This window comes from Lampetra planeri, chromosome 43, assembly GCF_965212315.1.
Source record: "Lampetra planeri chromosome 43, kcLamPlan1.2.h2, whole genome shotgun sequence".
In the NCBI taxonomy this organism is placed as follows: domain Eukaryota; kingdom Metazoa; phylum Chordata; class Hyperoartia; order Petromyzontiformes; family Petromyzontidae; genus Lampetra; species Lampetra planeri.
The window spans coordinates 4,340,322-4,365,527 of NC_136149.1; the positions used below are offsets into that span (position 1 = coordinate 4,340,322).

At 46.8% G+C, this 25,206-nt stretch overlaps 1 protein-coding gene across 1 annotated transcript in view; it reads right to left on the reverse strand.

The window, feature by feature from the left end:
* Window positions 1-10,880: 10,880 nt before the first annotated feature.
* Window positions 10,881-25,206, reverse strand: part of TM9SF2 (transmembrane 9 superfamily member 2) — a 35,116-nt gene continuing 20,790 nt past the window's right edge. Inside the window, exons 12-17 of the mRNA XM_078614108.1 lie at window positions 24,197-24,254; window positions 23,223-23,382; window positions 18,724-18,875; window positions 16,678-16,789; window positions 13,760-13,931; window positions 10,881-12,208 (exon numbers count right to left, since the gene is read on the reverse strand). Coding sequence (XP_078470234.1) covers window positions 12,141-12,208; window positions 13,760-13,931; window positions 16,678-16,789; window positions 18,724-18,875; window positions 23,223-23,382; window positions 24,197-24,254 — 722 coding nt within the window. The 3' untranslated portion in view covers window positions 10,881-12,140. The remainder of the gene's footprint in view (window positions 12,209-13,759; window positions 13,932-16,677; window positions 16,790-18,723; window positions 18,876-23,222; window positions 23,383-24,196; window positions 24,255-25,206) is intronic.

The window sequence follows — 25,206 nt, forward strand, 5'->3', positions numbered from 1 at the left end:
ACCCATTTGGTGCGCGACCAGAGGGCGCTCAAAAGAAAGCCGTCCCTTGGTGTGGACCAATCAGTTTCAAGGACAACGCATATATTATCAGTGTGTTTTTTGTTTGCATTTGTCTGCAAGTATTGTGGTTAATGCAGACATGAATCCTCGTAAAAAGGTTTTAGTTTTGTTGCCAGAAGAAAGGGGAAACCCCCTATTATTTATTTTGGTACTGGCAAAGGAGGTCCAATGATGAGGAAGTTAAGCAGTAGTTGCGCCTGGAAAGCGCTTTGATGGACCACCACCACCACGATGATGCATAACAATGTCCGATAATAACAATATTAAGACTGTCCCGGGGCTACGTTTTCAGCAGAAGGGAGCGAAGCAGTCCATTGTTGTACTGTGGTACGCCGTCCACCTTCAAAACTCCGCACGGACCAGCGTGGTGAAGTATGGTGAAATAATTATCGCGACCCGCACAGCACAGAGCGGCTCTTAAATCCAGCAGTGCATCAACATAGGAGCTGTACATATACAGCTATCAAGCAGTGGATCGACATAGTTGTTACATATGCAACTATCCAGCAGTGCATCAACATAGGAGCTGTACATATACAGCTATCAAGCAGTGGATCCACATAGTTGTTACATATGCAACGCTTCCAGCCATCCTGTGCGCATATTAACATCGTTGTTTTTTTTGGTCTGAATCAACTGATGATTTCATCTGCGACTGGGCTGCTGATAACAGGGAGGCAAAGGCGCAGTTTTGCATTTGCTAACTCGCACCGCTGCTGGCTGAAGGGCCTCCACAACAGGGAGCTTCGAGCCCCCTCAAGGAAGTATTTGGCCTAATCTCCCATGCTGGCCAGAGGTCTGGTAGACGAAAACCACACTCACCCAGAGCTGACTTTCCGATGTTTTTTTATTTCCTAGAACCCTGATATTCTGCATTGCTTTGAGTAGGAATTATCGCTCATAAGGTACTACCACTAGAGCACAAAGGTACATCTATCCATGGTAAATCCTATATTAGTGTGCCCTGTATTCGTAAACACTGCCGTGAGATCATGAGGATAACATCGAGGTCGAGATGGACGGAGCTGACTGCCAACATAATTCCAGAACCAGCGTAGGGGACTTGTCTGGCTGAAATGAGGCACGGTCTTTATTCCCGTTGACTTAATGAGGCACGGCCAAATGTGTACAGTATGGATATTGAAAGAGAAATAGCCGAAACAACGTTGAAAAAATGGGGGTGGGGGGGGGCTTGAAACAAGGCACGCGAGGGAAAATAACCGGGGGTTTGCATTTGTGATATTTTATGGCAGATTCGTGGCTTTTTGAAAATAAAAAATTCACGACGTAGAAAGAGATGTGATGAAACATTTCTGGCGAGGCATTAGTAGTAGCAACTGGCATACCAGCGGGGGTGGTGGTGTAGTAGGTGGCGGGGGGGGGATATCGACTGGCTGGGAGTGAGTGTGTGACAAAGCGTGGTATCTGGGAAACAGAGCAAGGTGGCATCGCGCCTGATTACAGGCACCTCGGCGCCAACCACCAGACACGGGGAACACGTGGGGAGGAGGGCTCGTGGGCGGTGGAGCAATTTCACGGTGGGATAGTCACACGTCAACTAACCACATGTCCACCGCACGCCGAGGCGCATTGCTGCCACTGTGTACTGCTGCCCCCTCGCTAGCCGTGCTCGCAAATGCACCGTCTTGCGCCGGCCACGCCACCAACATTCACGAGATTGGCAGGGACGAAGGGTGTGACGATTGCCAAACACCGGCACGGCTCTTCGGAGGCTTTAATTTGGTTGACGTGTGAAGACGCAGACGGGTAGCCGCCGGAGAAAGATATAGGTACCGTGTTTTAACACACTCCTTGTATTGTTTCGTGGCATGATGACGACGATGATGCTGTCGGCATGTTTAATGGTACACGAAGTGGCGGCCAAAAGAGGGAAACGTGTCGGAGAGGACGTCCACCGCTGACATGGGGCGGTGCGATTCGCTGCACGTGACAGGTGCCAAGTGCATTGTTGCATCGCAAGGCCGTGAGAGATGGGACGCGGCTTTGGCCAACAGCGGATTGACCGTGGCCGATGATGATGACAAACTTTGCCATCTCCACAATGCAAGCGACACGTGCTAGCGACAAAGACTTTAAGAAATATTTATTATCGGATGAGTTCTTTACAGAAAGACAAAGTAGGAAAGTAAACAATTACAGAAACTAAGCCAGTAAAAAAAAAGATCATAAATAATTAAATCATTTCCCCCGAAAAGACAATCTGTGATTTCAAACAATACACCAATAATCTGAACAAATCCGATGAAAATTTACAAACGCCAAAGAGAAATACCTTCATTATTTGTGTACCTGTGTGTGTGTACACTGTTTAACCCATTCACGGAAAAACACCCCGCGGCGATAAAGAATAATAAAATATAACATTCCAGATCACAACTCGTGGACACAACATATCCCTTGACGAATGAAGCCTTTCTCACCTGTCTCCGAACATCTCGCTACAACAAAGAGGGGGAGGAGGGAGGGCGGGACGATCAAACCCGGCAATCTTTGCAGTACGGGCCCAGGACATCGCGCGAGTTTATCGTACCCCGAAGCTCAGGTAGGAGAAACTCCCGTCTACCTGGTTCATCAGGTGGACACGGCAGCAGCAGCAGCAGCGGAAGCAGCAGCAGCATCAACCCCCCCAGTATAGCCGCGGGACACTAATCGCTTGTGCTGCGGCATCCCATCCAACCCTCAACCCCCGCCCCCCCGGCACCACTTTGCCTGCTCTCGACAAACATCAATTAGGCGCGAGCCAGGTGTCATGTCAGAGCGCGCCTGAGTGGATGTCTGTTCACGCATATGTAACGTGCATGTTAAACCAGTTGTGGGGGTCTTGTTCGGCCACCCACCGAACTCTTCCAGACGCACCGGCAAGGTTTTTTTTTTGTTCGAGATTGAGACGATTGCCGTGTCGTCATCCCCTATGTCAGCGTTGGCCGGCCACCCACCCCCTCGTAGTGTACCACAACCCTCGGCGTCCATAGGTGCTACTCGCTAACAGCACTTGCCCAAGTAGTCCGTTAGGGATATAGTGGGGTGGGGTCTTTTTATTTAAAATTAAGGTAATTCCAAGGTTGGGTTTTGGCCAGATGAAAGGTTGTACTCGTGCGCACGTCATCTGCTGTCCTCCCATCGTTAAGACTGCGGAATAACGAATGCCACGTGGTGGGTCTTCCCTTTACCTGCCACGTGCGTGACAGGCCTTCGGCTGCCACTCTTGTTGTTTCGTCTAGGAGCCCGGCGTGATGAATTGCGAGTAATCGCTGAGCTCTGACCAGCGAAAACGTCGTTTTACAAAGCGTGCCTCTCTTACATTCGTATATGCAACGCATCGAAGAACAATATTAAAACATTAAAATAATAAAAAAAAATGCAAGAACTTAAAAAAAGCCTCCGTTTTTTTGTGACCTTGATAAGCTGTCCTTTTCACTGGCACTCTGCCTCCCCCCCGTAAAATTTATACCAGCGGGAGGCTGCGCTCTGCTTACTTATTACCGAAACTTCACCGCAGTAACCTGCCATTAATGTACATACAGCCACAAAATTGTTGCTTGTGCTAGTTCTGACTATGGCGGATGCTTCATTAGACAAAGGGAATGTGCTTGACTGGATACGGGCTTCAACAGCAGGGTCAAAAGATGCTCAACGCGACAATGAGCACTGCAATAGGCGGCGGCGGTGGGGAGGGTGCGTATGTGTCAAGGTGTCATCTGCGGCAGACAGCTGGGACCGTGGCAAACGAGTTAGCAATTCATCTCGTCTCCAAGCCAGGCTTCCGTCAGCTCCAGTCCTCGCAGCCCACCGCGATCTGATAACCAATGTTCTCCGGCCGCAAGCCACTGCCGTTGCTACATGCGGAATGCGCCGGATGGTTTGCTCAACACGTGCACACCCCCCCCCCCCCCCATGTGACGTGGGAGAATTCCCGGTGTGAAATGAGATAGCGGTCGAGGCTGTGTGGGTGTACACGTGTGCGTCACGCGAGACGTACACTTCCGATTTAAATGCAAGACATCTTGAACGTCTATGTATGGATGTGCGCGTACGTGTGTGTGTGTGTGTGCGCGTCACATTAAGTAACGCAGTGGCGTTTCAAATCAAAGTAAAAAATAAATAAATTGGTAATTTCGCGAAGCAGAGCCATTGCCTGAAACGTCACCCATCGATATTATTCCGTTTAAGGCCCACCGTTATTTTACGAATGCGTTAAGGTTCGTCAAATAGAAATCATGCATGCGTGTACACAGTACCAGGTGACAAGAGTGTGTCTCCTGCGGTGCCCCCACGTGGTTGTCTCGCACGATGCAGTACCGCATCCTTAATTTGAATCGGTTCTCTCAAGTGGGACGTGTTGAGCGATCATCAACAACTTGCAGCGTGTAACAAGGGGAGACTGGTAAACATGGCGATGGTTACCGTGGTGGGCCGCAAAGAGCCGGAGTTGTGCCAACTTATAATCGAATAAACCAGAATTCAGTTCCGTTTGTCCCTCCTCTTGTTCGGGAACGATCGTGACCAAGTGCATGGCTCAATCTCGGGGTGGAACGAATGACCTAACGCAGATTTGAATGTCTCAGTACAGTACCGTGCACCACTGATACAACCGAGGTAAATTCAGAGAGACGGTGGCCAGCCGCCTTAACTTTAAACTCACCCAGGCGGACCAATAGAAGCACATAAAATGTTTTTGTGTATGAAGAGCGGTCGTGAAAACAGCAGTACACCAGCTGCAGCACTTTGCTCTTTGCCCCCAAATGTTATATCACGACCTCGGCCTTCGGCGTAACGACGCGAGACGAAGAATCCAATCTGAAATCCCGCAGAGCATCGCGACCATCCGCGTTGTTGGCGAACGGCCCGCAGAAGCGGATATCGCAGAGCTAGCCATGAGGTTCCTTCCCTTGACCTCTGGTCAACTCAGCTGTGAGTGCGGGCGAGGGTCGGCACTTTCCCCACTCGCTCTGCCGTTAAAGAGATGACACGTTGGTCGCGTGACAGTCAAACCGGTATATTTGCAATTCGCAGAGCTCCCTCCCGCTTGGCCACATTAAGGGCAAGAGCACATTTCATTTCACTTAAGTTTGTTTCCTGCAGTCGTCGTGGGTGTGACAGGGCAGTGTCCGTGAACTCATGCGACGCTTGAGGACCCACTTTCATTGCAGGTGGCCGAAACCCGGATTTGGAACCCAGGATGTCAGCAGTGCCCAGCTCAGCACTCTGACCTCCGAAACACCCGAGGGGGGGGGGGGGCCTTGCCTCTGCCCGGCTGTGTTTGAATAGAGCGTGTGGATAAGAGCTGGGCGAGTGTAGTCACCAGCCACACGAGAGTTGTTGGGGCACAACGAACTATTTCCTGCCGTTGCCCCCACAATGGCAGGTTACAGCAGGGCCCAAAGCCAGAGCAGCTCTTCCATCTGTGCAAACACGAATTTCCGAAAAGTTCAATCGCCCCTTTGCTCGCGTCGACACAGCAAAGCCGGGCGGGGAGCACCGGGCCAGGAGGCTTGGCGGCTGAGTGAACAGCTTCTGAGTCGGAAGGTCGCGAGTTCAAGTTATGTTTTGGGGAGCGGGGGGGGGGGGTTGACTCGGCCAGCCCATCATCCATGTCGGGTCGGTAAAATAGATACCACCGTTTATGGACGACCACCGGTGAGATAGGAATTTCTATTGCTGAGCACCACCTCAATACCCATTTGAGAAGATCAGTTTGAATTCACCGAATGTGTAGATTACGTTTTAAAGCACAAATGTTCGAATGCCAATTTAGCCGCTATTTTTTACTTTGCAGGGATTTCCGTGACATTGACGCCATTGTCGAATACAGTTTGTAAATAGATGAAGCTGCCGGGCAACGTATGCAAGCGTAACCCATGGTATTACCGCAGTTCAGGTTAAATATACGGTTACAATAAATGTTCAAATCTTAGAGAGGCCCAAAACCGTGCATATAAGGTATCCCAGAAATCCATTGAACAAAAGCGTGAATTATTGAGACAGCTTTAAAGTGTAAGGCATATTCAGGGCCAGAGACAAGACCTTAACTTCAGCCGGGCCTGTCCACATGAGTGAGCTGCGAAACATTTCCACGCCCGGCAGCACACCACGTCCAGTATTGCCTTCCGCTATGGCTGTGGCTACTGCTGGCCACACACCTACTCCATCCAGTCTACCAGCAACTGGGAAAACAAGCCGAACGAACACGAGTTTTTTTTGTTTACGCACGCCCCCGTCGCAGAGGGAATGGAGCGTTGCCCTGCTACAGCGAGCACATCATCATCTGGTTTCAACGTGCAGCAAAAGGGAGAGGGGTAACGAAAAAAAATCTGTTTCGTCAATGAATGAATGTTACCGTTTGTCCATAGGCCGGTGGTTACAGTTCGCCGCATTCTCACCGCATCGGCGCAACGCTGCGGGCGTTCGCGAGATCAAAGAAACGATGACGAGGACCATCCTTCTCTCCCCCCCCTCCTCCCTTAAATAAATAAAAAAACAACCCTCTACATAATGAATCGAACAAATAAACAATTCCAAGGTCTTTGAAGACGCGGCGCAGCCGGGTCGGCGGACGCGAAAGCGGTCAACGTGGCGGCAAGATGGTGTCCAGTTGCGCGCTGCACTCGTGTCAGTCGCCCGCGTTTCATGGCGAGCGGATTTGTATTTGTTTTGCAAACGCTTTCCAGCCAAGGTTGAAAGGGTTTATGCGTCGGCTCCATCTGTCCGTCCGTAACGGGGGGCGGTGTGGGGGTGGGAGGGGGCAAACTATAGCTCTCATGAAGATGATCCGATCTGAAGGAATCTGTTGTGGTAAAAGTGGCGCGGCTATTCGGGACTCGCGCGATTGAAAACTCAACTCATTATTTGGAGAGGGAGTACACTGTTGCGTCGGCAGCGGGTGTTAAAAGCACAAATATTAAAACTCACATTGGTCAATAACACTGCTTCAAAAAGGAAAAGTATACGATAGGCGACGTTTTGGGCAATGTCCCTTCAATGATGTGCTATAAAGAAGGGTCATTGTCCAAAAGGTCACCCATGACAGGATTTCCTTTTAAGGTCAGTGTTGTTATTATTGACAAATTTGAGATTTTGGACAGAGAAAAAATTGGGAGAAATGCATTTAAGGCGTGCCTGAAACTTGGAAGACACAAACCAGAACGAAGAAAAGTACCATTTGCAAATATGCCCTGCCAGCGAGCTAATGGTCGGTTCAGAACTGCTAGTAATTTTCAAAGACAATGGCATGTCGGGAAAATGTTACTTATCCAACATGCATACGTGTATTTCCAAACTTGTTTCGGGTTGGAATCGTCATACTCTACCCCAGCAGTGTGTTTATCCCATCTTTAGCATATATTAGTATAGGACATATTATTCAAATAAATAAAGCGTGTCGTATTTATGATAATTTTTGTGATCATTTTACATAACAGATAAATCTCTTCTGCTTTTCATGGACATTGTTTTTTTAGTTTTTTGTACTCCCCTGTTTGGACTGGACATATTAAACTGGTAGCCTTTCATTAGTCAACGCCGGATAAACAGTTATCCCCCAAGTAAAATGGCTAAAGTTGCAACAAATAAATCAAGCCACCAATATTACAGTAAAATATTCCAAGATTTACACCTTTGAAATCATTTCTGAAACAAAGACATCACACAAACTGCACATTTCACCACCCCTTCAGTGTGTTTTCTTTTTATAAATCCGTAACTGCAAATTAAAACAGGATATATATTATACCATTTAAAACTTGGGATTAATATAATGGGGAAAAGCTACATTATACAAATTAAAACTTATTTTCAATGGTGACATGAAAATCTACTTGCCAATTATGATACAAAAGCATATATAATTTTATGTGCATAAGTGTGTACGGCAATTGTAATATACAATTATCAACCTTTTATGAAATAACCTTGGGGAACTAACTTACGATTATGTTTTCGAGTAGTAGTATCCCTCCATTTGAAACTGGGCGGTGCATACATGGAAAATGGACAGACAGATGTTTTATCCAGCCAAAAAACAGCATGAGTCCCACTCTTCACAACACTGTTGAGAAATTATGATAACGGAGATGATAACAAAGCATCGATTAATCAAGTCTCTACAGACTCATGGCGAGTCATCGATTCGCGTGTAAGAGTCCACGATTTTCCATCTGTATAAGTTGGACGGTGGTGGGAACGGTGGGACAGTGGTTGGCGCACTATGCTGTGAATCCCCGGCCACGGTGACTCTTAGTGGCCGGTGATGTCTAAGCTGGCCCTGAACCCACCACCCTACCCCAACCCGCACTGCCCAGCCAGCGCGGTGCAGTCCGCTCAAACGACCCCAATAGCGGACACACAGCACTGGCAAGCTTTCACCCAACAGCGGATTGACAGAAGGGTTGTTAAACAAGTGTTTACAGAATTAGTTCACGTGACTCTGGCAGCCACGAGAGGCTGCTAAGATTCACCACGATTTCGTATTAGCTAAGTAATTAAGTTTTGATCACCCTGGATCGGAGTGAATCTTCAGCACCCCTACTGATAAATGTGTGTCAAAGAGTTGGCCGCAAGGTTCGTGGGTTATGTGCATCAATGCCTTCAATCCTCGATCACCAGGGCAATACGGGGGGGGGGCGGGGGGGGGGTGCCCCGGATAAAACAATAACGCGAAATACGCGTCAATCAGGAGTAGGGGTCGGCACGGTTTGAACCGACTCAAACTGGTTTCAAATTGAGCAATCCAAACCAAACCAGCGACGACTGAACCAAACCAAACCAAAACCAAACCAAACTAAGCTAAACCAAACCTCTTAAGTTGGCTTGAACCAAACTAGTTTGAGCCGGTTCCACCCTGTCCGAGCCAAACCGAGTCGGTTTTCGTAGCCCCAAACCAAACCGAACAAGTTCAAACAGAGCCAAACCAAACCGATTTGGTTCGGTTCAAACCGCGGTTTGGTGGTTTGAGCCAAACCGTGCCGACCCCTAATCAGGAGTGAACAACGGGTTGTTTCCAACCTACGTGGCAAGCGAGTGAAGGCGTGGAACGTCAAGTCTCTGTTTATCACTTATTAAAGTGCTCGGGCTTACTCGCCGACACGTGTGTGGTCATGTGGGCACACACCTCGTTGGCCCTCCAAGGAGCGTATACCAATTACACTGGTCAACAAAAAACAAACATTTTTTTCTGGCCTGGACTTTTGCAGCTGTTTTAGACTAATTTCAGGGTGCTGATTCCAAATCTGATCTCAGATTTGCTCTATCACATCTCATTTTTATGCTATCGGCATACCCCATTTTCATTGATTTTACCCGAAATTAACTCTGTCACTTATGAAGTTGTTGCGAGTCAGTGACTGCTTTAGTGTTAAAATATGGTGCTGTATTTTTAGGATAGTGTGTTTATAATATCATTTTATGTAGATATCCACATTTATTTAATATTTTTTTCCGCAGTTTTTATTGAAAATGCAATATTTTATATCTCAAAAACCTGATGTGATAGACAAAAACTGATGCCAAATTTTGAATCAGCACCCCAAAATTACCTTAAAACCGTTGGAATACCTTATGCCAGAAAAAGTGTGTTGACCAGTATTATTAAAGCAGCATCGCGTGTTTAGGATATTCACACGGTTAATGCGCAATCGCAATAATCCACACGTGTATAACAAAGCGTTTACTGCACATCACAGTAGAGCACGAATGTAGCACTTGTACTGAAACAAAAGTGGGCGATTCTTGCTTTCTAATTGTTGAATTCTGAGTTGGGAACACGACATCGGACAGCTGTGCGAGGAGGACAGGCGGTTAGCGCCACGTCTTCCAACTGCGCTCGCTAATAGGCACGGCGCACGCATTTCAATACGAAGACAGTCGCTTCATTACGAAGCACGCGGTCGACGCTTCTTGCGACTTCACACAAGACGGGCTTCCAAACATCAATAACGGTGCAAGGCCCTCCTATAGTGACCGAGCTATTGTACGCATCGGTTTAATCGGTGTTAATGTCTCTCTCTCTCAAGCTGTTACGAGGTGCATGGGGCATTTCATACAGCGACCCTCCAAAATGGATCACTTTTTTTTTGAAGGGGGGGATGGGCAAAGCTATTTATTAGCTCCATATTTCCAGAGAGTTGTACGTGTTAATTGAGTCGTTTAAAAAGTGTAATCACTGCAGTCTAAACCCCCCCCTCCCCCGAACCGGGCAGCTGTGCCCAATTTAAAATGCGAGGAAGATTGCGCGTGCCCATTTCGCAAACGTGCCAGGAATTCTCCTATAAACCCTTCAGAATGTCCAGTACAACGTTGTGCAGTAGGCATGCAAGTTATAGATGTGGCACTACAGCAGAGGGCCCCCCAAGCCCACCCCACGTTCAAACTGACACAGAGTAGCGGCCAACAAAACTAAATGTTTGTAGTGTAAAGCATTCACTATGAACCCGATGGTGAACGCAACCATGTAATGTTGTAACACTCTGTTTCGTAATCTACAGTAGGAAAAATTATTAAAATGCGGATTAAACAGTGAAGAGTAAAAAATTAGGTTGAATGTTGTGCAAATTATTGGCGAGACGCTGCAGCCGAGTGAAAAGGGCACTGTGAAACCTGCACCGTGGCATCGAATCAAAATCCTTTCCAAGGTAACACAACAGCCCAGCAGCCTCGGCTACAGCTCCTCCATCCATGCAGTAGACACTGCTTGTTTGTGGAGCTCGTTGCTGAGACACGCGCAGAAACGTCTAGGGCTCCGTCTCCTGGCGCACAAAGTCACATTTTTCAACAGTCGGTGCCACCCATGATGGGGATGAGACGGATTTTAGTGTGCAGTCGATTTTATTTACACTTAAACGAATATAAAACCATGTAAGGACCAAGCCCATGTGTGTTTTGTTTAACGACTAAAACTACTATTTTGTGGGTTTTCACAGTTGTGCCCTGTAGCTCTCGGATGTTTCTTCGGGTTGCAGCGTGCGTTGTTTGGAAGGATTCCCGACGAGCAAATCGGTCGGAGATCATAGGCCATATGGCCTTCCATAATGCAGGTTTTATTGGGTGAGATTACGTAAATATATAAATGTGTCGTGACAGCCGATGTAGTAGAAACCAAAAGTGGATTTCCTGCTCAAATGTGACACTGAGGCTGTGTTCAACTCCTGTTTACAGCAGCCCTTAGCGAGTGGCGTAAACTCCTCATTGCCATCGAGGGGGTGAATTTATGCGTAGGCCATCCACTGCTTACTTACCCAAAAAGTGGTAATCGTTTTATCGACTCTGGAGGGATGAAGGGTTGAGTCAACCCCTGTCCGTGCCCACCCCACACCTAGAATTTCAACGCGCTACCGTCCGATCGCGAGCCTCTCGCTCTGCTGCCAAGACACCTGGCCCCCCCGCATATAAGAATGGCATGAATACCAAAATGTCCTTAAGTGGCTATCACGCCGGACAACGTGCTGCACAAATCGAAAACAACATGGAAGTGCAATGAAGCACTATTTCGGTATGAGAACTGGAAGCTTTACCGATCTTTGTGGCTCGAACTCCGGTGTTAGATAAGAGCTGGGGCCATCAGGCCAAACGGGGGGAGGGAGCCACAACTGTGCACAGCCCCAAGCGTAATTACGTTGGCCTCGTTTGGAATTTGCAACTTTTACGCAACAGACACACCATCCTCGGACACACTACGCTTCTTTCTCTAACCAGTGCCAAAAAAGGCATCCCGACATCATTTTACAGGGAAAAAAAATGAACGCACCAGCGCCCTGAAAATAACAATAATCCTGATCCCAACGTCCCACTAATGTGTGCTTTTGCTCAGAAAAATTTAGTTGATGCAAAAACGTAAACGGGAAAAAAAAGCGGTAATACATCGGTTTTTTTTTCCTTTGTTTTTGTGACCTCCCCCGACTTCTCGATTCGGAAAAATTGCGGTCGCGCTCAAAAGTACGTGCACAGCATTTACACCACGTCCAAAAAATGCTTTTTGCGCAAACACGCTCCAACACTTCCTTACATTAAACCACCCACCACCCACCCCACCCACCCACCCCACTCCTCACTCATTCGATGTGGAATGTTCAGTCCACCTTCACCACGCTGTAAATCTTGCGCACGAACCAAAAGCAAGCGAAAAATCCGATGGTACCTGCAAAAGAGAATCAGAGTAACCTGTCATTGTACAGATGAGACATTCAGGTTACACTTGTTTTTGCCCAGGGGTTTCGCCGCGCATAAAAAAAACCTCTTCTCGGGAGGGTCCTGTCAAGGTTTTTGCAGTTGGGTGGTGATGCTTGCTGTGTGTTTCCCAATCGAGTAATATCAGCGTATTTCTTTTCTAATTTAGAAAATTTGGACCCTGATGCCAGCACACAGTGGCGGCCTACACTTGCAAATGACGCAGGGGAACTTTGCTGTCCACTGTGAAGCAGAGGGTGCGTAGCAGTGTTATGGTTATTACACTCGCAGCATTAACCAGGGCGGCCGCTGGAATCCAACCGTGAATCTCTGCAACGAGCGGCGAGCTCCTAACCGCTGGGCCGCGTCACCGGCCAATTAAATCGTGACATTTCATTCAACGGCGATGAGGGCTGCGAATTGCTACAAGCCCACAACGAATTTAAAGTAGATAAAAAAATGTATTTACTCTAATTACTAAAACACATCTACAAATAATTACAGTGAATAATCTGTTAAACTTATTCCCTGCAGTTTTCAATCTCACATCCCTTACAGGCACACACCAATGGAATTGATCTCTGTGTGAGAAGAAATGTCAATCCTCATTATATTAAATACCAGGCTAAAAATATTTCCAATCATCGCCATCAACCCACAACGCCTTAGAAGCGGGACACGCGCTGAATATACGATGAGCAAATACGTTGAGCTGTGCCACTTTCCCGGAAACCTGGGTTCACATCCAGACCGCAACTGAACTAGTTGATGTGTGTCCACCCAACTCCAAACCTACACTGACAAAGGTGGTGAAGTATGGTCAATCAACTCCCCCAATTGACATCACAGTGTTGGAAAGTCTTCATCCAACAGCGGACTTACAAAGGATTGAAAATTATTACATCAACCTCTATCATTACTACCAAATTATATTACGAAACTATTTCAACAATTTAAGCAATGGTCCTCCATCATAGCAGGTGAACTGAGCTGTTTAACTTGCAACGAGTTAGGACAAAGCGTATCCACAATGGTTCAGGTTCAGTATGTATATATGGATGTATGTTGAGCGTCTTTTGCAGCGTACGTAGCCAACCATGTTAGTCGGATATGCTGGGGAAGGACAACAAACTAAAAACAAAAAGCAGTTTGTAAGTAAATTTAGATTGTAAAGTGCATAGCTCCGGTGGCTTCCTAACATCGGGAGGAAGAGCGTTCCGGATGGCCCCAGGAGCGCATCTGAAAGCGCGCAATGCGGGTGACCGTCTTTGTTCGGTGGCTAGCCAAGAACCGCTTCGAGGATGATAAAATCAGGGTTGACAAACGTCACGCTTCACCCAGTGTCATGACCCAGTGGCATCGTGTGGTTGGGCACAAGCCCCGGTGCAAAGATTGAAACGGATCCCATCCCCCCCCGCCTTTGTAGCCTGGCGTTCTGGGCTCCCTCGGGGCCCCCCCGTGATGGGCCTCGGCACAGTCGCACCGCCTGCGCACTTCCGACGGCTACGCCAGTGGAGCTCACCGGTGAAGAGGAAGAAGAGGAGCACCATGATGAGGGTGTAACCGAAGTAGAGGATGGTGCTGGCGATCCCCTCTATCTGCAGCTTGGACACAAAGTAGTGCACGGCGTAGATGAAGAGGTAGACGGACGTGAAGCCGCTTGTGAGGAATGAACGCCACCACCATCGGTAGTCCTGCAACATCGCGCGCGTCAGCGGCCGTGCGAAGGGACTGCGATTTTCTCAACGCGTCACAAAACGCAATGCATGCGCGTTCGTTCGCTCACCGTACGATTCAATGCCTAGCGGTGGTTCGAAACCTTTCGGGACCCGCAGACGACAAAAACAATTGTTGCGGGTCTATAAAGTAGTTGGTAAGTATCTAACTGCGGCATTGCACGGACCTCCTCCCACGGCATTGCAGATAACAGGCAATTGTAGAGCGTAGTGTTAAGAATGTGTGACAAAATCACCAGGAATGCACCCCATCTTATCAGATCTCAGAAGATAAGCAGAGGTCGAGCCTGGATGGAGCTTTGTTGGGTGACCGCCATGCCAATAAAACAGCTGTAACAGGCATCGTGGGCAATAGAGCGCAGTGCAGCAATAGCCATGGTTCTTCTGTACTCCCCCCGCCATACAACTTCACCAACCCGCACGGACCAGCGTGGTGAAGTTATGGTTAAACATTCCTATTATGTTCAAGTCTGATGATGATGCCGATGCACTTCGCGAGGAGGTGAAGATAACTGCGTGTTAACGTCCAAACTTTTTTTGGGGGGGTTTAAAAAAGTTTTTTTTCGCTCGAAAAGATGGACAAAAAGCTTGGGCCCCCTTTCATTCCACTGCGCGGCGAAGGGGGAGACACACCGACACGGATCGTTGTGTCGCAGGACCGCGAGAGGTTGGCGGTAAATTAGTTCAGGTATTCCTGATGTGATGCTGTGCGCGGGGGAGGAAAGGGGGGGGGGCTCTAGTCCCACAGTAATTTTTATTCCTTTATTTCTGCCCTCCCCTGTCCTACTCCCGCCTCTCTTTCTCATTCACGTGTTTTTTTCCGCCGTTCCCTGGGTCACAGTTGCGGAGCACCTCGGTGCGTCGACCCGGTTCTTTGTGCCTTCACTGTATTGTTGTTGAACGCATATAAATAATGAAATGAAAACTCACATCCATCAATAACCCCGTGGCCTTAACAGAGAAAATATACAACACACAACGTTGCAGGCATTGCCATTTAGGTGTTCCGAAGACAGGCAATTACCCAAAACGTCGCCGATTGTCCATTTTTTTTAAGGCCGCAGCATTATTCATAAATGTGTTGGAAAAGGGAAGCAGCGGCTATGTTAGCGAGACATTTAGCCTGTTAATGTAAAGACATTTAACAAGGTAATGTAACTCAGAGAGTCGGAAATAACTGTTAACATTGGCAGGTAGGATGGAAGCATCACAGCCAGTTATTACTTTACCTCATTAATAACATCCTTCCAATGATTGCTCAGTTTGTACCCATCTTCTAGGTTGAAATTGTGTCCTGTTTATATATCTGGATGGCTTCATGAACAAATCTTTGTTGATAGCCAGTGGGTTTTCATAGTACCTTCGTCTTGGAGAATTCAATTTCATGTGTGCCCATAGCGTTAAAACAATGATCAGCCGCGGCAGAGGTATTAGTCCTACCGTGTTTCAGATCCGTCTTATGTTCGCGAACACGGTCTGAGACATGTCGCTTGGTTTCTCCAATGTAACAACATAGTTTGTAGACACCGGGGTATTGCACGTCAGGGATCACATCCTTCACAGATGGGATCAGATGACGAATTTTATGTACTGTGTTGAATAGAACCTGGATCTTGTGTTTGCTCATGATTTTGGAAATATTTTTCGTGACCCCTGCTTTGTATGGCAAGGTGATGGTTTTGATTGGGTCCTCAGGTGGTTTCTCCCAACGTATTCTTGGTTCTTTCGGTAAAGTCACGTAGAAGGGAAAAAATAAAATAATAAAACTAAAACTTTAAAATTATCACGACGTTTCGATTGTAACAGAAGCAATCATCATCAGGTGTGAACACCACTTTTTTCCAATTTTCTTGCTGTGGTTTTCACACCTGATGAGGATTGCTCGCTTATTTCCCTTCTACGTGACTTTACCGAAAGAACCAATAATACGAATCCCTGCAGTCACGAAAGCTTTAAATCGAAATCTCTCCAAACGTTTGGGGTGACAGCTTTACGGATTGTGCAATCCGAATATCCATTCATCTTGAGGGCTTGGTGTACGTGCTCCAGTTCACGGGCTAGGTGGTGATGGTCGGAAATGCAACGAGACCTGTGGTGTAAAGTTTGATGAGGGAATTCTTCTGGGCTTGATGATGGTGAGATTCAGGTTTTAGATAGGCACCCGTGTGGGTGGCTTTCCTGTAGACAGTGTCCCAATGAGCCATCTGGTCTTTTTTTAAATCCTTTATATTAAGTTCACTTGCTTGCGCGCTTACGACCGTGCAAATCTTTCGGTCGTTTTTTAACCCACTTCCCGTGATCCAATCGAGCTGACATTTTGCACACAGACTCGTTGTGCGTGACAATGTATTTTCGTGAACATTTTTTTTCCAAAATTTAACACTTTTTAGGGAAAAAAATTATTATATTTAATTACCAATTGCTTAATGGTGGCAGGCAATCATCTGACCCATAGTTGGCAGCCATCTCAAGCCAGAGGACGAGAGGACTCTAGCCGCCCGTTTCAAAGACCAATGTGGGCTGGGTTGTGGCCCATTGAACACGCATATAAAGGATTTATAGTAAAAAACTTTGTTTTTACGGGTTAATTTTTTAGATTATAATTGTGCTTGTGCACCACTGCCAACGCAGCAGCAGCATCACCAAATAACCATGCAAAGATGGGGCTTTTGGTTTATAGAAGAAGAATCAGAAGAACTCTTACCTCAGCACACAGGTGGAAGTAGCAGAGAAGAATCGTGGTCTCGGAGCAAGTGATGAGCAGAATGATGAACACCAGGAAGAGGAATCCGAACATGTAGTACATCTGGTGGGACCTGCACAGACAAAGCACAATTCTCCTGTAAGCGCTGCATCATTAGGAGGACATTTACATCAAATCTCATAAGGTGCCGCACGGAGAGAAAAGCCATTAAGATCATATTAAGCCATGATTGCGTAATATGGTGCCATATTTTGGTCCCTGAAAATGTGCTGAGGCAACAAAACTACCCGAGCATTAGCGCGGGCGTTGCAAAGACGTTTTGCATCGGGGCTTTTAACGCTAGACTCTGATGGGTTTTTTTTCCAGAATTGGGAAGGCAATTTAAATAATAGGCAAATGCGATACTGAAATAAGCACTTTCCAGCATCGTATAAACACCTCCGTTGAAACGAGGTGTGTTTAAATTGTGTTAAAATTACCCCGTGTGCCCGACCGACTCGATGGTTAAGTGTTATTATCAAAAATAACGCACGTTCCAAAGGCTTTTTAAGCCCTCCTACTAATGCAACACTAACTGTCCTGGGTGTGCCAATTCGAATGTGCTTTACAGTTGTGGCCCTCCAGTAGACGTCTTCAACTGTTCAGCAATCTCGTTGTAGACGGTTTAACACCTTTTGCGACCAATATTATCCATTAGAGGTTTTTGGGTTAGATCGCGCAAATATAAATGCGTCGTTAAACCCGCCAACACCCGACGACACAGCCAATGAGTTTGGTTTGTCACGTAAACAAAACGTGACAATTCGTTGCTAGTTCAGCACACCGGTGTGTTGGAGAGTAAACCCACAACATTTACGTGACAAACCTTACTACAGTAGAAACTCGGAGATCGAACGCACCAGAACTCGAACAAATCGGTGTTCGAACGATATTTCCGAACATTTTTTGCCCCGGAAACCGAACAAAATTCGGAGGTCGAACAGGCAATCGCGACTTGAAAGAACCTGTACGGCTGAGACGCGTATGGCGAGCGTGCACGACGCTTGCCCAGACAAAGGGGACTCCCCTTCCAAACAATAACACCACCTCCTCCTCCTCACCACCTTCCACTCAAGCCAACAACTCTCCTTACTACAGGTAAAGTGAAGTTCAATGTTCATTTATTTCATTTATTCCATATATTTATTCATTTATTCCATTTATTTATTGTGTTTCTTGTTTTTTGTATGATTTTATGCATGTAATTACTGTACACTTCGTGTAAAAATGCTTTATAATAAGAGATTTCTTGTGTCTGGAACCAATTAATGTCATTTACATCAATTTTTATGGGGAAAATGAATTCGGTGTTCAAACGGCCTTCTGGAACGAATAAAGTTCGATCTCCGGGGTACCACTGTATTTGGCTGTGTCAGGTGGTGGCGGGTTTAACGACATTTATATTTCGTTGTGGGCGGCTCTCGCTTCGCTCATCTTCATCCCGAGCTCCGCAGTGCAGCCGAGAGGAAGACCTGATGTAATCAGCTGGAGTGCGATGCAACCCCCCCCCCGTGCATTCTTGCACCGTGAGACATGGCAATGGCTCGAGTGGATAGGTCCACGATTGCTGCCGACCAATATAAATCATGTTTTTTATTTAAGAGTCGCTCAGCAGAGGCCCAGAATGTCAAGCCGCTAGCAACAGATTTACCAAAGTTGAAATAGATAAGCGTTCGCACGCCTCTTGATTTAAACAAGGTAACGAGAGCTTCGGAAAAGAGAAGACAGCAGGGAATTCCAAAGGGCAGCAGTGCGAAGGAAGGATAAGGAGAAAGAGTCACGTTGTGACCTGCAGTGTGGTGGTGGTTGAACACAATGTGGAAGAGACAACAGTCAACTCAGGTAGACCAAATCCTCAACACGGGTGGAGGAATCATTTAGTGAAGTTGACAGGAACAGTAACCATGTTAGTAGCGATAGAAGAGCGATAATGAGGCGACCGGAGTTGCTGATGGCGCCTCGCAAACAGCAGAGACATTTTCCAGTGACATTTGTTGGCACACCCACCAGATGCTGTTGAGGATGAAGAAGAGCTGGATGAAGATGCATCCGAAGGGAAGAATTCCTCCCATGATGATGCCGGGCAAGGGCCGCGTGTAGAGGGACTGAGCAGGGATCTCGCGCGGAATCTGGTTGGTCCTCACTGGGCACTCAATGACCTGCGGGTACAAGAGGCAGCAGTGATTGTTTACTTGCACCAGGGCGGATCTGCACAAACACAGGAATCCGCACCGCATCCAGACGTCGTTAGCAGTTGAACGCTGGCACACTGCCTAAGGGTGACAACAAATCAAATTCCAACACTTTTTATAAGTGATGAGAAACTCCACGAAGAAGTGTGCAAGCAGGGTGTAAACAAGATTTCATTAATAAATAAATGCACTAACAAGGAGAAGCTTTGAGTTGGAAGATTATTATGCTTGTTTACCCAGGAAAGCCTCACCGAGGGCCTTGCCAAGTTGTGGCAGCAGGGACCGATGGTTGCTACTTACAATTCCGAAAAATGTAATTTGCGGGTAATTTTTTTAATTTGCCAAAAATTGGACCACGACGCTGGCACTCAATGGGCTACTGTTGTGAATGACGCCAGGAGGCCTTCAACTTGTACTGTGAAGCAAACTGCGCATTATCCGTTAAGATCATACACGTGCAGTATTAACCAGGGCAGAATGCTGGATTCGAAAAATGTACCTCTGGAACAAGCGACGATTGTGCTACTGCTTGGCCATGCAAGCACCCAATAGTACAGGGTGTTTAAAAATCATGGACCCAACTACAAAGCAGTATATTTCACGATGGCAACATGTTAGAATTACACGAAAAGTTACAAACGGTTTAATGAGTTATCAAGTTTTACCAACCATTTTATAAATGCTCTATGTGCCCTCCACGTGCTGTACGGACAACATCGAGACGATAGTTGAATTCGTCCCAAACGCCTCTCTTCTCACGTTTTCCTCTGAGGTGCGTGCTCGCCCTGTGCTCTTCCCCTTACATCAACAGCCTGTTTCCTCAAATTGTCGGTACCAACGACGAACGCTTTTTAACATTGGCGGATCAATGCCAAGACGCCGTTGAAACGCACACTGCACCGCAATTACGGATTTAGTCTTGCTGAACTGCAGAACGCAAAACGCCCCTTGTGTTGTGGGGTTACCATCTTGCGAATGACTGAGGCTAGGGGCTGTTTGTGCGCTGGGAGAGGCATCTAGCGGTAATCCTTTGAAACTCTATGCCCCGCCCTTTCAAGTGGTAAGAGTTTCATTCATGGGCGGTTCATGGTTGCAGAGATATAGCGATTTCAAATCGGGTCCATATTTTTGAGATACCCTGTATATTATATTATACACCAGTACTGTGACGTGATGCGACACCCAACACATGATGGAATCATGCGTTTTTCTGTCTATGCAATTTGCCTTACGTGCGTATCATTACTCTCAGTTGAGCATTGGACACAGTGACAGGGCAGGAACATCTCAATAAGCTTTCCTTAAATTTCGATTTAAAGCTTTCGTGACTGCAGGAATTAATATTCTTGGTTCTTTCGGTAAAGTCACGTAGAAAGTAAATAATAAAATAAAATAAATTAAACAATCAAATTATCACGACGTTTCGATTGCAACACAAGCAATTATCATCAGGTGTGAAAACCACAGCAAGATGATTGCTTGTGTTGCAATCGAAACGTCGTGAGAATTTTATTGTTTATTTTTATTATTTCCCTTCTTCGTGACTTTCCCGAAAGAACCAAGAATATAGCTTTCCTTATCTCAGGTTTCATGTAAGCCGACTCAACACCACCACATTGTGGTGTGTGATAACCAAAATAACCCACATGTGGTCAAAATCATCTTATGTTAGGCTTACTTTGAAGTTCACTTTATGTACTGATCACATGATTAAATGTACAGCACATTTCCAAATCCTATGCAGGATGAAGGCTTCCCCCTCGCGGTGTCTGTTATGAAGATTGTTTGACCAGATTTCACCACGCTAGTCAGTGTGGATTGGCGAAGGGGGAATTCCCAGGACTGGTCCGATATCACTCAAGTCTGCTATCAGCTATTGGTCTAGAATTGAATTCGGGTTAATGGTTAATACCACTGCACCACCACTCCAGCTTTAATGACCATATAATGCGATAGGTAATTATTAGGCATGTAATGATGCATTCAATTATCAATTAAAATTGATTATGACACTTGTGATCCATGCATTCATTTGTACATGTAAAAATCTATTAATTACAGTTCATGCCAATTATGTGCTAATCATATATGCCAATGTTACATTTAGGTTAATTGGGAACAAAAAACTGTGTAAATGAGACGCACAAATAATTAACAATACAAACAAGACAGCGAAAATTAATAAATTCTTGAATCGAATAATGACCCCAAATTGCAACAATGTCTTGTCACTTCAACAGTGGTAATTCATTATTGTACGCCTGGAAAGAATGGAAATTAACGAAAAACAAACAAAAAAATCAGCCAATACGTACGGTGCCGAGGGCAATTTCTGTATATTTTATATTGCACTAAATTGTATTCATGGGGCATCAACTGAAGCTTCATGGCAAAATGCCCCATTCACCGACATAGCTCTCCCTTTAGGAAACAATCTCAAGTCTCAGTGGCCCCTCGGCTGACTTTTAAATAACCTCCTGCGAGCAATTGCGAAGACTAAAACGCGACCGCAATGACACCTGCTCCCGACAACACCCCGCACATCTCTCGGCGAAATGTTCCGAGACTGCAGATGCCCACTTGTGCTCGATGCTAAAAAAAAACAACAACACATCTCGCACCTTGGGACCCGGCAGCCGTAAAGTGGCAAATTAAAAACTGCTTTACTCAATATCGAGAGTGCCAGCGGCCCAATGAGTGCACAGCGTGGTGCGGCGCCATTTACACCCCTGCGCGGCTCAGCGTGGCGGCGCAACGGTTTGCCTCTCCCGTTTATCAATAAAATAAACAGACGAGGAAATAAATAACACGCGCGGGGGAGATGCGACGGTGCCGACAATCTTCCGGAAAGGTTACTGCCCGCGCGTGCACGGGCGGGCGCCATGCGTCCGCATAAATTGCTCCGGAAGCCGCGCTTAACGGTGCCGGCCGATGCAACGCGAAGCTTTTTTTTTTTTTACCGCCGTGCGTCACAAAGACGCCGATTGATTTTTTTCCTTCCCCGTATCCTGCAAGACTCGGCGACCGTTTTTCACGATCAATAGAGGTGGTGGTGGGGGGGGGAGAAAAAAGGTGGAGGGGAGGGGTGGCGTGATGGATAAAAATCTATACGGGGCCCCTTGTGTGCGTGCGAGCGGAGCGAGAGGAGAAAGGGATATCCCAGCAGGTCGCGTACACGTGCCACATTTAAAGCTCTTTCATCAATCCACTGCTGGATGAGGACATCTCCCACGTGAGAGGTTTTGTTTACTCTGCTTCGCCCTGGTCAGCGCGGCTTGGTGAGAGTGGGGAGCATAGATGTCAAAGCATTGCAGTAGAGTACAACACTGGATTTTGCTGCACTGCCCAGCGTAGGCCTGCAACTCCGATGACAATATGTCTGTGTGGAGCAGCCACACATTCAAGCACTCTCCAGGCTCAAGCACTGAAGGCGGTTTGGTGAAAAGATGTAAATTACGTTGCCTGGTATACAGGAGGTCGTGGGTTCAATCCCAACCCTGACGCCTGTTTACGTGACAAATCTTACTAATTGGGATGTTTTGGGTGGTGGTGGGTTTAACGACACATTCATATATCTTCGCGATCTAACCCAAAAAATAAACCTGTATTATGGATGATACTGGTCTCGAAAGCCGACGTTTTAAACTGTATATTTGGAGTTTGCCCGTTCTCCTAGTAGCGATGGATTTTTCTCAGGTGCTCCAGTTTTTCCCTCCACATTTACAAACATGCGTCTAGAGAATTTGGCAGCTATACATTTCCACGTGACAAGCCACTTGATCGAGCTATCATTTGTGGCCAGGTCACTTCTGAAAAAGAGCTGTATAGCTCAGTGGGCCTTAGCTGGTAAAATACAAATAGTTTAGTTCGGTGAAGATTTTTTAGTAGACTCCCATTCATAGCTGACATCACCTGGCAAATATCTAAACCGGTCCTGGGCCTCCTTAAGGTCGACTCAACCTGGTAAAATAAAAATGGTTTTGCTTTAGTTAAACCGTGCTTGGCTCACGAGATCCGACTTGGTCGGACGCATGGCAGGCGATCCTGTCAGAGGTCATGAGCTATAGATTTTAGTAAAAAGTAACATCTAGACCAGTGGTTCCCCAACCTGTGTTCCAACAAATCATTGGTGGTCCATGACACCATGGAAAGTGGTCCGCGGAACGGTCGCAGGTCCTACAATTTAGAGTCGTAAAGATTTACATGAAAAAAAAAAGTTATCGGTGCGCGATGCTCCATACCGACAGGTCACCGACAGGGCCAATAAGGGTCGGGAACCACCGCTGCGGACGGCAGTCGCGTCCATCGCCCTACCTCCTTCTTGAAGCCGACAAAAGCGCCGAGGAAGGTGAGCGGCACGGAGATGCAGAACCAGAGCGCGAGGATGGCGACGAGCGTGCCGAACGGGATGGCGGCGGAGGAGCCCTCGCCCCACAGGATGAGGTTCATGGTGAAGAAGTCGACGAACACGAGGCTGCGGGCACACAGCGGCCGGCGTTAGATACAGCGTGGGCTACGATTCCGTTTGCAGCAAATATCGTTTTTTGATCGTGTCGAGCGAACGCAAAGTGGCAAATGAGAAAGCACCATTGTTCCACCCGTCGCATCACGCGTACGTTTGGCATAAGCACCTTTATTATAAAGGCAGCAAGGGGATCACGAGCGGAAGGCGGTGCATTTGACAATGTCTGCAGTAGTTCCGCGGGAGGGGGCGATGATTGGCGTCTGTTAGCGGAATATGCTTTGGGTCGGGTAGCCACCGGTGCGCCATGGGTCACCACCCGCACAGCAGGTCACGTTCGGGTCGGAACACAGCCCCTCTTAACAGCTGTTAATGGTTGCGGGTCGGTCGGGTCAAGTTCATCGCGAGTCATTCGCGGATCACCCAAGATTTTACTGTTTGTGAAATTGGAGGGTGCGCGCTCCCGCACGAGGTCCGGACTGAGCCGCACACCCGCTCGGGTGAGAGACTAAGCTAGTCTGGGTAAGCCGAATTGTTCCTTACTTTGTGACAAATAAACACCTAAAATTTACATCATTTTCTTGCTTTCGCACATTAACAAAACCCAACCGAGCCATCGGGAAAAAGTCGGCTGTCGTTACAGTATAAACCAGAAATGGCTGTGGGACCCAACGCTTGCAACATTTGCAACAAACGGCAAACGCGTTACTTCTAGGCTCCGTTGTCAATCGTGGCACTTGAAGATGGCGGAATGTTCAACCACTCTGATGTACTTGCGTTTTCATGCAGAGCAATATGAGGTGCCAGGTGTTTCGTAGGGATTTACCTTGGGCAGAGGAAAGCCGTGAGGATCACACTGGTCTTCCAACGTTCCCCTCCAAGTGCTGCAAAGAAAAAGAAGTGCGTGCATTTTTGTTGTAAACGCCCTCTACAACTTTACCAATGTCCCACCGTGTCAATTCATTTTCGCCGGGTTTAGAAAGTAAAAAAAAATCCCCAAAACAAAAAGGGCTTCACGAATTAAGCTCCCGTATTAAAACGCAAAACTAGCAACTCTCTTAATTCTATGGAGCTGATCCCAGCGACCTCTCCCTTCCGTCACACTCTACAGTTTCCCACCAACAACGTCTCTCGATCCAGCAACAAAGGCCTCTTGTCAAAACCTCGAGTTAACCTCCACTCAAAGAGAGGTCGCTCCTTCTCCTGTGCTGCTCCACATTGTCTGGAACTACCCTTATGGTAAATCCGCCCTGCCAGGACTCTTCCCTTGATGAAGTCCAAGACCCTCCCCTTCTCCTCTGCCTGTGACTGACCTGCTCTCCTTCATAGGTTTCTTGGGTTAAATAGTGTAAATCCCCCTATTTAATAATAATGCAATTTTATTGCAATGGTAATTATCACTGACAGTAAAGACTAGTTTTGTCAGGAGGGTCCTGCATTGGCGATTAATGTGTCAGCAACATTTCATAATTTTTAACAATTAATACAAATGGGTCTATGTAACAATACATTTCATCATTGAAGGGTTTGTTGGTTAATCGATATCTACTCAACAGGTAAATATGAATACGCCAATTTAAAACTGTTCATCCGGGAACATTTTTAAAACGTAATACTTTTCAGGGCACCATGGAATAAAGTGCCAGCCCCAACCCATAGCTACTCTATCTCTCTGGCCCCTCTAGTTAGGTGCTATACAGAAGGGCCGTTAGCCGTAAGGTGTCCTGTGATACATTATCATTGTTTTAAGGCCCCAGTGTTATTGACAAATGTGTTGAGTTTTTTTTGCTTTTGAACCACTGCCTACGCAGTGTCACCAACTAACTTGTAACATTG